Source organism: Bos indicus x Bos taurus, chromosome 6, assembly GCF_003369695.1.
Source record: "Bos indicus x Bos taurus breed Angus x Brahman F1 hybrid chromosome 6, Bos_hybrid_MaternalHap_v2.0, whole genome shotgun sequence".
NCBI lineage: Eukaryota > Metazoa > Chordata > Mammalia > Artiodactyla > Bovidae > Bos > Bos indicus x Bos taurus.
In genome coordinates this window covers 97,254,924-97,268,665 of record NC_040081.1, presented here as the reverse complement: position 1 = coordinate 97,268,665, position 13,742 = coordinate 97,254,924, and the positions used below count along the sequence as shown (strand labels likewise).

The 13,742-nt window shown below is 35.1% G+C and overlaps 1 protein-coding gene across 19 annotated transcripts in view; it reads left to right on the top strand.

The window, feature by feature from the left end:
* Nucleotides 1-13,742, top strand: part of SEC31A (SEC31 homolog A, COPII coat complex component) — a 60,113-nt gene that overhangs the window by 5,730 nt on the left and 40,641 nt on the right. For 13 of the 19 annotated variants that reach the window (XM_027544898.1, XM_027544894.1, XM_027544896.1 and 10 more), the window contains exons 2-7: nucleotides 3,531-3,613; nucleotides 4,279-4,402; nucleotides 5,691-5,889; nucleotides 8,258-8,353; nucleotides 9,236-9,376; nucleotides 10,700-10,842. In XM_027544898.1, coding sequence (XP_027400699.1) covers nucleotides 3,535-3,613; nucleotides 4,279-4,402; nucleotides 5,691-5,889; nucleotides 8,258-8,353; nucleotides 9,236-9,376; nucleotides 10,700-10,842 — 782 coding nt within the window. In that variant the 5' untranslated portion in view covers nucleotides 3,531-3,534. The remainder of the gene's footprint in view (nucleotides 1-3,530; nucleotides 3,614-4,278; nucleotides 4,403-5,690; nucleotides 5,890-8,257; nucleotides 8,354-9,235; nucleotides 9,377-10,699; nucleotides 10,843-13,742) is intronic. The other 6 variants (XM_027544897.1, XM_027544902.1, XM_027544908.1 and 3 more) reach the window with 2 other exon arrangements.

Here is a 13,742-nt window from a genome sequence, read left to right as displayed (position 1 = left end):
CTAAAAAATTGAGAGAACTGGGAAGCAGGAAGAAAATTGGAGGTAGAATAAATTTGTGGATTGCCTAATCTGTAATGTCTAGGAGTCAAAGGACATCATTTAAAGCTGACAAATCAGTAGAAGTATAAGCGTATTTAACAGTACAAAGGGAAACTCTGAGAAAGATGATACTAATGATTATAACTGTGTGCTGCAGGAGAGGCAGTAAGCTATATAAGCTAATTCTGTTAGTGCTCATAGTTAATTAAACTAGGTAAAGAAATAAAGGATTAATGGTATTAAATGGAAATTACTTAAAATTATAGTTACAAAGATAGGACCAGAAACATACAACAAATCAGTGCTCAGAGAAAATTCAAAGCCTGAAGAAATAATAAAAATGGATAAGTGAAGCATTTAACTAAAAAGGTACAAAAACTTTTTAAGTGAAACTAATAAGTAAAGCCAAAATTTGACTCTTCGTAAATACTCAGTGAAACAGGTTAAGTCACTTAGCTAATTTTTCAAAGGAGGGTAGGACAAAACATGAATATTATAAGGACTAATCACCACACACAGCACAAATTAGAAGAAGCATGAGTCTATGTTTGAGTCTAAACAAATAAATTAGAAGATTGTATAAAAGAGTACAATAAAGGAATATCATGGGAAAACATAATTTACAAAAATGACCTTGGATAAAGAAAATTCAAATAGATCAATATCCATGGAAGAAACAGAGAAAATTACCACTTACCTTCCCTTCAAAATACCAGACCCAGATATCTCATAGGAGAATTCTGGTAAATCCTTAAAGAAATAGTAATTTCAGTGTTGTTATTGAAAGTGTTCCAGAGCATGGGAAAAGAAGAAAACCTCCCACATTTGTTCTGAACAAGTGTAACATTGATACCAAAACCTGACAAAGAATGTACAAAAGAGGAAAACTATCAATTAAATCTCATTTAAGACTCTAGGAACGAAACTCTTTTTAAACAAAATCGAGGAGCTCTGTAGTAGAATCATGGCAAGAGAAGTTGATGCATGGTATGAAAAGATGATTCAGTATTAGGAAATCTGTTAGTGCTTTGTTTTGTTAGTAAACCGAAGGAGAAAAATCATATGGTCATCTCCAATTACCTAATGAAAAAACATTCAACAAAATTCAACACCCAGTCTTTATGAATAGCATTCAGTAAGATAGTAATCAGTGGCTATTTCCACATACATGTTTGTATACATATGTATATTTATTTACTCGTACAGGTGTAAGTGGTGTGTGGACACTCACTCACATCTGTACAAATATATGTGTATATATCTCAAATTCCAAAACCATGCCGAGTGGTGATACAGTAGGCTTTCCCACTGCAGAACAGGACAAGACAAGAAATAGCGCTGTTATCACTGCTGTTGAGTATGATACTGTTAGTCCTGGCCAGCTCACACAAGAGAAAGATACCAGAGGAGCGACAGTGTGAAATGAGGAGACTGGCTCTGTTGGCACATGGTATGAATATATATGTGGAAACCCCAACAGAATCTACTGAAACACTACTCCAAAAAGAAAATTCAGTAAGAAAACAGGATTAAAGATTAATGTAGTGAAATCATTAGCCTTCATTTAACAATGAGATCATAGACATAATAGTGGAAGGAAAAAAAGCCACATTTGCAAACGAACCAAAAGATGAAATACTTAGGAGTAAGCAGACCCAGTATGTCAAAAAAATTTCAAACAATACTGAAAAATAAAAAAGAAGGCTTAACTCTAAAGACATGTTCTTGATTAGGAAGATTCACCATTCTGTCAGTTCTCCATAAATTAATTTATTAATTTGGTACAGGTTCAATAAAAAATATTAACATTCTCTTTTTTCTGGAATTAGACAAAAAATTTTCTGATTGTTTATGTCGTTAAAAAACAAAAAATAGCAAGGAAAATGGGTGGGGATTATTGAAATCATACTCATGTAAAGCCTCAGTATTTAGAAGTGACATGCCTAGCATGTAAATACATGGGCATAAGGAATGGTAATCACAGAATAAATGTACATGAATACTGAAATGTAAACCTTAGCCTATATCCTGATGTGTACAGGAATATAAACCTAAATATTAAATCTAGAAATAAATACAGGAAGTTGGTACATGATAAAGGTGGTATCTAAAGTTAGTAAGAAAAAAATTTCAATAAATGATTTTGAAGTAATAAGAAAAAATACATACTTCGAATATATTCAATACACTGTATATACCAGGATACATTTCAAGTGGCAGTATCCATCAGAATTAAATTTACTTTTATTCTTTAACCCATCAGTTTTACCTCTGGAAAACTATAGCTTTCCTTGTCCATAAGTGAAGTAACATGTATGTGTGGCCATTTATTTCAACGTTGTTTGTAAGAATAATAGCTCAGTTGATAAAGAATCTGCCTGCCATGCAGGAGACCCCAGTTCTGTTCCTGGGTCAGGAAGATCCCCTGGAGAAGGGATAGGCTACCCACTCCAGTATTCTTGGGCTTCCCTTGTGGCTCAGCTGGTGAAGAATCTGCCTGCTATGCAGGAGGCCCCGGTTCAATTCCTGGGTAGGGAAGGTCCGCTGGAGAAGGGAAAGGCTACACACTCCAGTATCCTGGTGTGGAGAATTCCATGGACTCTAAAGTCCATGGGGTCACAGAGTCAGATACTCCTGAGCGACTTTCACTTTCAAAAACAATTCAGGTGTTCTCAGTAGGAGACTAAGTAATTAGATTAGGCTACATCTGAGAGTGGAATACTGTGCCATGTGAATGCATTTATGTAAAATAACAAAGTTGTTTTTGTTGGTGGTGTTTTGGCAGAATGTGGGATTTTAGTTCCCTGACTAGGGATTGAACCCACACCCCCTACATTGGAAATGTGGAGTCTTAACCATGGGACCACCCGGGAAAGTCCAACAAAGATATTTTTAATGCTGTAGCACAGTATCTCCTGAGTTTTTCTACAAAAGTAACTTTCACATAGAATATATAAAATAGTAGCATATGGGATTGTAGCTTGGAGTGACCATTTAAAAATTTGTTTCTGCTTTATCTTTAAAATTCTTTGGGTTTGCTATATTCCCCTCTTAGTCTGCTTTATTTAAAATTAGTTTGTCACACTGCTCTTGCTCCTGAGCAGTCCTGCTCCAGGAAGGCGCACCTTGTTCGTTACGTGCCTTCTCTCCCCCTGCTGCACTGCCGCCTGTCTTATCTTGACTGAGAAGCATACTGCATGCAAGACTGATTAACCACATGCTATCCCTGTTTTTGCACGTTTCCTTCCAGACAGATTTTTCAACGGAAGGATGATAATCTATAAACAGAATAGCCCTATACTTGTCTCAAAATAATTTAACAAGTTTCTTTCAAATGGCCCACATTTCCCAACAAATGATACCTAGTCCAATGTGATTTATTGGCATTCCAGCATTACTATTAATGTATTGGTTTGTCCAATATATTTCTATGTTAAAAAATGTTCCATCTTACATGTTTATTATATTTCTCTGTGAAATGTTCACTTTAGCAGGATGAAGTTAAAGGAAGTAGATCGTACCGCCATGCAGGCATGGAGCCCTGCACAGAATCATCCCATTTACCTAGCTACAGGTAAGTTCAACAGAGAGAAGACCGTATAAGTCACCTAATTTCTTATTTTCCACATCTGACTTATTTATACTTGGCCTTTAAGATTCAGGTCAAGCTTCAGCTCCTCTAGAAAGCCTCTCCTCTCCTGATGAGATACGTGCAACATTCCTTTCAGCTGAGTTCAGTGGCCTTCCTATATGCTTGTACATCATAGTGTTAATCATGGTCTATTACATTTATAGTGTCTTCCTCACTTCAGAACTGTGCTCTATCTTTATTCCTGTGGTATTAAGCACAATAGATAAAATGTAAAAAAGTTAATAAATACCAATTTGAATGAATGAACAACAGTTTTGATGCTCCTTTTTTATATAACTAGAGTTGAAGTTATATCATTTGTGACTATAAGCATGGAACTGTTCTTTCAGAGATTTTATCTATAGACTTAAAAAATTGTCTGTACTACCGACTTTTACAAACATCATCTCTGAGCCTTGCATCAGAATCTTACTGCTGTAGTAATGGAAAGCATCTGCTCAATGGTATACGTTCTGAGATTTCAGACATTAACGTAGCATTCATGAGTGAGATAATTGAAAAACATGCATTTAATGTCTATTTTGTATGGTTTTCTCTGAGTCTTTCTGGTTTTGCATGTGTAGTTACCATGAATATATTTTCTATAGGAACATCTGCTCAACAATTGGATGCAACATTTAGTACCAGCGCTTCTCTTGAGATATTTGAATTAGACCTTTCTGATCCATCCTTGGATATGAAATCTTGTGCTACGTTCTCTTCTTCTCACAGGTATGAGATTCAACCTGAAATTTATGTGATTATTTGATTATATGTTGTAGTTGATGCCTAGTGTGTCTATAAGTGTTCCATTATGAAATTGTAAGGAATACCATTAGTGACATATTTTGTGAAAAAATATCTGAGTTGTTTAGGCAGAAGTTTAAAAAGTGTCTATATATGTTCTGTTGAATTTCCTTTTTTTTATGGTCTGTTGTGTGTAGGAAGGAAAGCCTCTAGTGTCTGGTATTTTTTTCCTCATGATATAGTAGAGTTACTTTCTTTTGCTTTTTTTAATCTTACCTCTTTACAGAAAAAGGTAGGCATGATTAGAAAAAGTAGTTAGATGAATATTAAAATGTTGATAGTGATTTTCTTTGGATGGAGGTTGCTTTTTTCCCCTATCTACTAATGTATTTCAAATTACATTTCACAGAGAATTTTATTAACATGGTTTCTGATACGATAAGTATTTAGATGGGTAGATTTCCAAGTACTTAAGCTGTATAGGATACTTTAATTTCAGTAGCAAAATGTGCTTTATAGCATAATGCCTTGGCAGGTTTTGGTGAAGAGATTGTACCTTGGTGAACAATACAGTTCAAATCCTGGTGTCTCCCATGGGATGGCTTATAATCATCCAAGCCCTCCCACTGTACTGGGAATCCCAGATGCCTTTCATCTGGCAGTTTTTCGACTCAGTACCATTGTTATATATCTCCATGCCACCTCCATACCAAATTGTAATCTTTTATTCTCCACCAGTGGGTGGAGAATTATGTCATAATAGACATAATTTTGATATCACTTTTTTACTGTCAGAATACATTATTTTTCTTAGAAAATTTCAGATGACTCCCTTAACTGCTTTACTGTTTAACAGATGACATGTTACTGAGTACTTCTGTAGTCAAATAAAGTCAGGGGAAGTGGTTGATGAGCTCTATTTTATAAATGAATCAAAAGCAGCTTAGGGAGATTAAGTAACTGGCTCAGGGTCTCACAGATTCTAAATGGTAAAACCATTCTAAGGCTCTTCTCTTCTGACACACAAATCAAGTATACTTTGTTGTATTAGCTGTACAAAAGAGTTTTTGTACCCTTCAAGGTTACAAAATGAAATATGAGTATAAATAAAAACTAAAATGCCATTTCACCAACTTAGGTACAGTTACCAGGAATAGAGGAGAAGCAGTGTTTTTGGTGTATTTATGAAAAGGCTTAAATATATAATTTCCAAATTCTTTTCTAAGTTTATCTGACTTCAAAAAAGAGTATTTTTGCTCATTTTCTTTTAAAGATACCACAAGTTGATTTGGGGACCTCATAAGATGGATTCCAAAGGAAATATCTCTGGAGTCCTGATTGCAGGTGGTGAAAACGGAAATATTATTCTTTATGATCCTTCTAAAATTATCGCTGGGGATAAGGAAGTTGTGATTGCCCAGAATGACAAGCATACTGGCCCAGTGAGAGCATTGGATGTGAACATTTTCCAGGTTAGACTTTTGACGTTTATTCATATTTCTTGAGATGCACGCTGCCTATTTGAAGTAAGTATATGAGTCTACTGTGCCTCAGTCTTGGAGAAAGCTAAAACTGTGCCTATGCAGGTTGATGAGTGAGTGTATTTGTATGAAGAATGAAAGGTTCAGAGTTGGCTTCAGTGTCTGATACACTAGCCCCAGGGAAGGGATCAGGGTAATGGGTTTAGTTCTAGAAGTCTGGACATGTCATGTCATCTTACGGACATTTTTAAAATATTAGGCACCTCAGAGGTTGAAAACCTAGTCTTTTAAAAGTTTGTCTAGGCTACTTCCCTGGTGGTCCAGTGGCTAAGACTCTGCATTCCCTGTGCAGGAGGGCCTAGATTTGATCCCTGGTCAGAGAACTAGATCCTAGAACTAAAGACGCTCCATGCCACAAGTAAGACCTGGTTCCTCCGGTGCTGTTGTATGTGGGTTAATCTGTTGTTAGTGCTAAATGTATTTATGTCAGAGATTACTACTCTATCAAATAATAAGATATATATATAAGTATAGTATAAATTTAATGGGCAATTAAGAATCTTTGTACTGTTGCCGTTGTAAACATTACTGAATGTTAATTGTAGAAATGTTAAATAGCAACCCACTCCAGTGTTCTTGCCTGGAGAATCCCAAGGACAGGAGCCTGGTGGGCTGCCGTCTATGGGGTCGCACAGAGTCGGACACGACTGACGTGACTTAGCAGCAGTAGCATACATTAATAAAGATCTTGAGTTAATAGGACATTTGAGTATAATCAGAAAATAAATATTATCTTTAAAAATAAAAAGCTTGATAGTTATTTTTCTTGTATTATAAATAGATATTTTAGATATAGAAATACAGAAACCCAAACTTCTTCGTTTTCTGTGGCTTGTGGTGCCCACTCTTTAGATTAGATAGCTAATTTCCAACAACTGCTGATTTTTGGTTCGTGTCTTATATCATAGGTGGCTACTGCCATGGAATTCCTCTGTTTTCAGAGTTGTATGTCAGTTGTTGTAGTAGGTTAATGAGAGTGAACAGTAAAGGATGAAGGTCAGTATATGAATCTCATTGTCTTCCTGGACTTCATATCACAATTTTAGGGTCTTTTTGATCCAAACAGTGCACAACATAGTTTACCTAGAAATACTACCACCTGGCGCAAGACGGAGCATACATGAAACAGAAATACGTGAGGACAGACACGGAAAACAGGTTTATAGTTAGCAAGGGGAAAGGAGATTGGAGAGGGATAAATTAGGAATTGGGGACTAGCAGATATAACTACTATATATAAAACAGATAAACAACAAGGTCCTGCTGTATAGCACCGGGAACTAGTAATATAGTCAAAATCCTATAATAAAATAAACTATAATGGAAATATAAATATATATATGTAACTGAGTCACTTTACACCAGAAGCTATAGTTTTGTTTATTTATTATTTAATTGGAGGCTAATTACTTTACAGTTTTGTAATGGTTTTTACCATACATTGACATGAATCAGCCATGGAGAAACTATAGTTTTTTAATTGAAATAAGTCAACTATACTTCAGTTAAAAATTTTTTTTAAATAAATAAATACATGAGGATTTTTACTAGTCTTAATCTTGATCCAGCTCCAGAGGCTGACTTTGAAGTGCCTGGGATAGACACCATTATTTTAGCATTCAGCTATTTGAAGCCAACAGGGTGACCTATTTTTGTCTCCCACAATCAGATTCCCTTCCAGAGATCCAAACCACAGGCAATAATCACCATATAAGAATTTATCCGTTTAATTATTTTTTAGTGTCTTATATTGAAATGTCAGTAGATGTGTTATCTTTTTTAGTTTAATAGAGTTTTACAATATGTTTCTTTAGAAAACTGATTAAATTTCAGATTGTTATATATAGTTTTTAGGGGTTTATGCATTTTGATTTTTTTTAATTAAACAGAAAAATTACATGCCTTAAAACTGAAAGATTTTTTAAATTAATTATTTTTAATGGAAGGATAATTGCTTTACAGTATGGCTTACCCATGTCCCCTCCCACTTGAACCATACCTCTCACCTCCCTCCCTATCCCTCCCATCTAGGTTGTTAACAAGCCCGTTTGAGTTCCCTGAGTCACACAACAAATTCCCATTGGCTATCTATTTTACCTATTTATATTACCTACAGTAATTTAAGCGTTCTTGTTACTCTCTCCATACAGCCCACTCTCCCTCCTCCCCCACCAGCCGTGTCCCTGGCTGTTCTCAGTATCTGAAAATGTACAGATCTTTCCAGCTCTAAATTGGGTTATTCTGAATTCTCTTCATTATTTGTAAGTGCTATTTATTTGTTAATTCTTTCTTATTGCAGACTAATCTGGTGGCCTCTGGTGCTAACGAATCTGAAATCTACATTTGGGATCTAAATAATTTTGCAACTCCAATGACACCAGGAGCCAAAACGCAGGTATTACATTGATTTCAATGTAATCAAAAGAACCAAAATCAGTTTTTCTGCACTTATTTGTTTTTTTCACACAAAATATGTTTAAATGTCAGCGTTTAAAATATATCAGTGTTTAAATGTCATTGATTTTTCTTTAGCATGATCAAGTGTTAATAAATATGTTTCCTAAGAGTATCAGCAAGTCCTTCAACAGTAAATATTTATTTAGTACTTGCCATCTCCCATGCACTGTTTGAGGTACTAGACTTGTGGTAGTAAATAACATAGTGTTTAATAGTTTCTTAGGTATAATATTTTATGTAGTATAGTGTTCTATATTATATAGTATTTTAGCAATACCCAACCTCAGAATAAAAATCATAGAGGAAACTTACTTAAAAAAAGAAACACAACCTTGTTTCCTATGTAATTCTAATAAGTTGACAAAGAACAGTCATCTCCGCCTTCTTTACACTGTATTGACTATTTGATTTGAGTGGCTATTATAACAGGCCCTAACATTTTGGCAATCTGAGAGGCAGCGTAACAATAGTATATGGTTTTCTAGGTCTAGGCTGTAACTTTTGCTCTGCCTAGATGTCTGTCACGTTGACCAGCATCTACTTTGTGGTCCATTATCTTCCATGGAGCAGTTGCAAAGTAAAGAAACAGTGCTTGATTTGTAACAGGAGCCTAATAAGGGGTGGTGAATAGACAAGGTAAAGTACTTGAATTGGTGTATACCTGAGCTTTAAACTGCATATGTTGAGAATATAAAAATAAATTTATGGAAGGAATAGATACAGATTTTTAAGTAATCCATTTCCTAAAAAGAAGAATTAGATTTTGTAGTTAAACTTGATTACAGTTGAGAAATGGTTCTTAGTAGTTTATTCCTTACAGCCCCCAGAAGATATCAGTTGCATTGCATGGAACAGACAAGTTCAGCATATTTTGGCATCAGCCAGTCCCAGTGGTCGGGCCACTGTGTGGGATCTTAGAAAAAACGAACCTATCATCAAAGTCAGTGATCATAATAACAGGGTAAGTAGTAACTTACACATAGTCACACATAGTAACACAATCTTAGAAAACAGATTGATCTGTGAGAAACACGTTTTGTTTCTGCTATAGCTATTCCTGTATTGTTTGTCAGAGTTGGCAACAAAGCAGATTTCTGTAAAGTCAAATCCTGTTTTCTTACGGACCAATCATGTTGGAATGAGAGGTTGTTTTTCCCTTTGGGGAAAATAATAAAATTCCTACTAAACCACACTGGATATATTAATGATGAAGAGAAAGATTGGTCAATCAAAGGAGTTATTCCATGATACACCAGTTGTTTTGCTTTGCCAACTATTCCAAAGCATTATAGCAACTAGAATGTAAAATTTTTCCCTGCTAGTAATTTTATGACTATGAAGCTGTAGTTTCCAGACTCTTGGGTTCCTCTTTTCTGATTAGGCAGTGCTAAAATGAACTGATATTCTTCTCCCACTTGCTCAGTAGACGCTGTTGTATACACATTACATTTTAATCTTACAGATTCATTAATATTATGTCATCATATGTTATAAAGTAATTTAGACACACCTTAGGGCTTGCCTTATTAATTTGTTTTCAATTACTGTTTTTAGTTGGACGTTTAAAAAGCGAGTTTGCCTAAATCAGAGAATACATATATAATTTAAAAACAGCAATAGCAATGAGAAAACACTATTTATAAGCATATTTCCTCAAAGTATTGTTTTTCAGTGAGTCAGGAGTTTTAAAACAAGTTTCAGTGGAATAAAGTACACAATAAGTATTTCAGTCACCTTCGAGAACACTTAACAGGATCTGAGCTTCCAAGTATTTCTCAGTAATAATGTTAATTTATCCCATATGAAAGTTTGAACAGTAGTTGTTGCTTTAGTCACTTTATCTTGATTTTTCTGATAAAGTAGAGGAAAGGTATTAATTTTTTTTAAATCTTCTCATCTTCATTTCTCTAAAAGTATTAAATTTTAAATTTATATAAAACTTTTCCCCTTATTACAATTTTGACAGGACAACTCATTTGTGGTATAGAATTACTCTGGCCTGGAATGATTTGGTGTATCAAAGTGTTGGATGAATTGAAAACATTTAAACTCTTTAGTTTAAGACCACTGTTTAAGAGTGTTTAGTAGAATTTAATTTAGTGTGTTTTTAAAAAACAAATTTTAAATAAATTAAAATAATGACTACATAAGTAAGAATATTGTTTTCATAAGCCTGAGCTGATGTTTTCTACTGTTTGCTTCAATAAATGTATATTCCTCATGTTCATTTCGGCTTTTCATAAAGTAGTATGATTGATAAGATGTGAGCCTTGACTGTGTGCAGATGCATTGCTCTGGGTTGGCGTGGCATCCTGACGTTGCCACTCAGATGGTCCTTGCCTCTGAGGATGACAGGCTACCAGTGGTCCAAATGTGGGACCTTCGCTTTGCCTCCTCTCCGCTCCGTGTCCTGGAAAACCATGCCAGGTATCTTGCTGCTCTTCGAAAAAGCTTGATTTGTGAATTGTAAAAAATGTATTTACTTACTGCTTTGAATTATCAGATAATTTTTTAAAATTAGGGAATCTACTCTGTCTCTGTCTTATGAAAGTTAGTATAAATAGTTCATTTCTATTTTAAGCAATAGTCATCTGATTTTTTGTACCGAAAAATGGTAGCCAAATCATATCACAAAAACCTGAAAATATGTTTATGGATTTTCTACAACTTATTTCAAATAATAGGTAATAGTTAAAAAATAAAATTAAAAAAAATAATAGGTAATCAAAATTCTAGTGAATCATAGCTCTTTGGGACAACTCTTGGATCTTTGGGACATTATACAGTTTGATGTTTATTTGATTCATCATACTTATGAAGAGTCTTCCATGACATTAATGTCAAGCAACAATTGAAAAGTTTGTTTTACTTCTGAGTGTTTATCTTAATTTAAAAGCAAACATTTTTGAGATAGTAAGTGGTTCATTCTACCTTCAATTTAATAAATGTGTGGATGCTGTAAAAAAACATCAGAATTGTCTTGTGTTAATTTGAGTAGCATCAAATTTAGTTTGTGGGAGTCCCTGGCAGTCCAGTGGTTAGGGCTCTGTGTTCCCACTGTGAGGGACATGGGAGCTGAGATCCACAAGGTGCAGAGTGCCGAAAAAGGATTTTGTTTCTTTAGTTTGTAATTGTGCAGATTTCCTATGATTTATATTCAGGTGCCCAGGGAGTTTATGTATGTTTTGTTCAGTGTTTTTAAACAAGAAACAAATCTCTTGTAGTGTTAAAGTATTTTCAGTGCTTTGGGCTTTTTTCTTCTTTCCTTTTTAGGGATATACAGACTAAAGCTTTAAATTCCTTTTTCCCCCTGTGTGGTGGAATTACACACTTTGAGAAGTCTTAAAGTTTGTGACCTCTCCTTGAGCTTCTTATAAAGGAGAAAAGAATCTGATCACAGTGTAATCCTATTTAGATGTTATGCTTCAGTCAGCTTTTTAGTAAAGAAGGGGTGATTCTGAGAAGTTTTAATATTTTTCCCATGTTTGGTAAGGTTTTATTTATTTATTAAACACTTGCTTATTGAACACATACCAACCAGTGTACTAGGATTCAGTAATACCAAAAAAATCCCTGCCCGGTGTTGAACAGAGTTCCCTGTGCTATACAACAGGTCCTTGTTGGGTGTCTATTTTAAATATAGCAGTGTATACATATCAGTCCCTAATTTCCAAATGTTAGCTTGATTAAGACTCATAGTAAACCTGTAGAGTAAATGCTATTATCCCATTTTACACATTGGAAATTGAAGCTTGGCAAGGCTAAACTTGGTTTAGATCAAAACTAGTCAGCTGCTGACTTCCAAGTCAAACATCCTGGTCATTGTATCTATGCTCTTAACATTACATTATACTGCCAATTTTCAGAGTGGGCACATTTTAGCAAGACAGAATACCATACTGGGTGCCAGGAGCAAATCAGCCTCTCTATTTCTGTTTACTCCCTCTAGTAAATGCAAGAGTTGGATTATATGATCTTTAAGGTCCTTCCAGTTCTGTAGTTCAGTAATTTTTTTTAATACCTGCTAAGAATTTAAATGTTCCTTAAGATGTGATATTAAATACGATACTGATATCTAAAGGCATTCTTGACGTGCTTGAAATTTTTGGCATACATAATAGGATTCTAAAGAGAGGAGACAGTAAGAGTCCATTATTCCTAAATGGACTTCCCAGGTGGTGCTAGTGGTAAAGAACCCGCCTGCCAATAGAGGAGATGTAAGAGATGTGGGTTCAGTCCCTGGCTCTGGAAGATCCCCTGGAGGGAGGGCATGGATACTCCAGTATTCTTGCCTAGAGAATTCCATGGACAGAGGACTCTGGCGGGCTACAGTCCATGGGGTTGCAGAGTCGAGCAGGACTGAAGCGACTTAAGCACACACACATGCATTGCTACAGTTGGGGAAAGTTGAATATGGACTCTCTATTTAGAGTATTGCGTAAAAATAACATTTTCAGTATGAGATTATATATAAGAGAAGGTTCTTATCACCAGAGAGAAGTGTAGAGGTGTCATGTAATAATCTGCATTTGACAGATGGAATATATATATAGAGAGAGAGAGAGAGCAAAAATATAAAGACCTAAAGTAAATGTGGCCGAATTGATGAATCTAGGTGAGAAGTATAAGAGTGTACATCACACTATCCTACAGTTTTTACAAAGATTTTAATGCTTAAAAGATAAAATGTTGGAAGCAAAGGCATTCTTAAATAATTTGAGTTCTCTTCCTATAGCGTATTTTTCTGATTCTGAGAGGACTTAGATTGTAAAAAATACCATCATATTAAAAACAACTTTGGGGGAAAAGAAGAGTAATATATACCTTGATGGTATGTTTTCAGAATAATTGAGGACTCTCTGTATGTTTTTAAGAAAAACACAGACATAATTCTAGTTTCTAGTATTTTTCTTCATGGTCTGGCAATGTTAACCTTTCTTTCATCTCTAAATAGCAGAGGCATGAATGTAGAAAAAACAAACTGTTAATATTATATAGTACTTATTTCTGGATGGTAGGATACAGGGATTTTTCAAATTTTTGCAGGGGATGCTAATCTGAATTTTTCAAAACATTTACTGAAAATGTTACTTTGTTTGAAAGTAAAAGTGTTAGTCACTCAACCATGCCCGACTCTTTGCAACCCCATGGACTATACAGTCCATGGAATTCTCCAGGCCAAAATACAGGAGTGGGTAGCCATTCCCTTCTCCAGGGGATCTTCCCAACCCAGGGATCAAATCCAGGTCTCCCACATTGCAGGTGGATTCTTTACCTGCTGAGCCACCAGGAAAACCCTGTAGACCATGTGTTGGGCATGTGTTTTC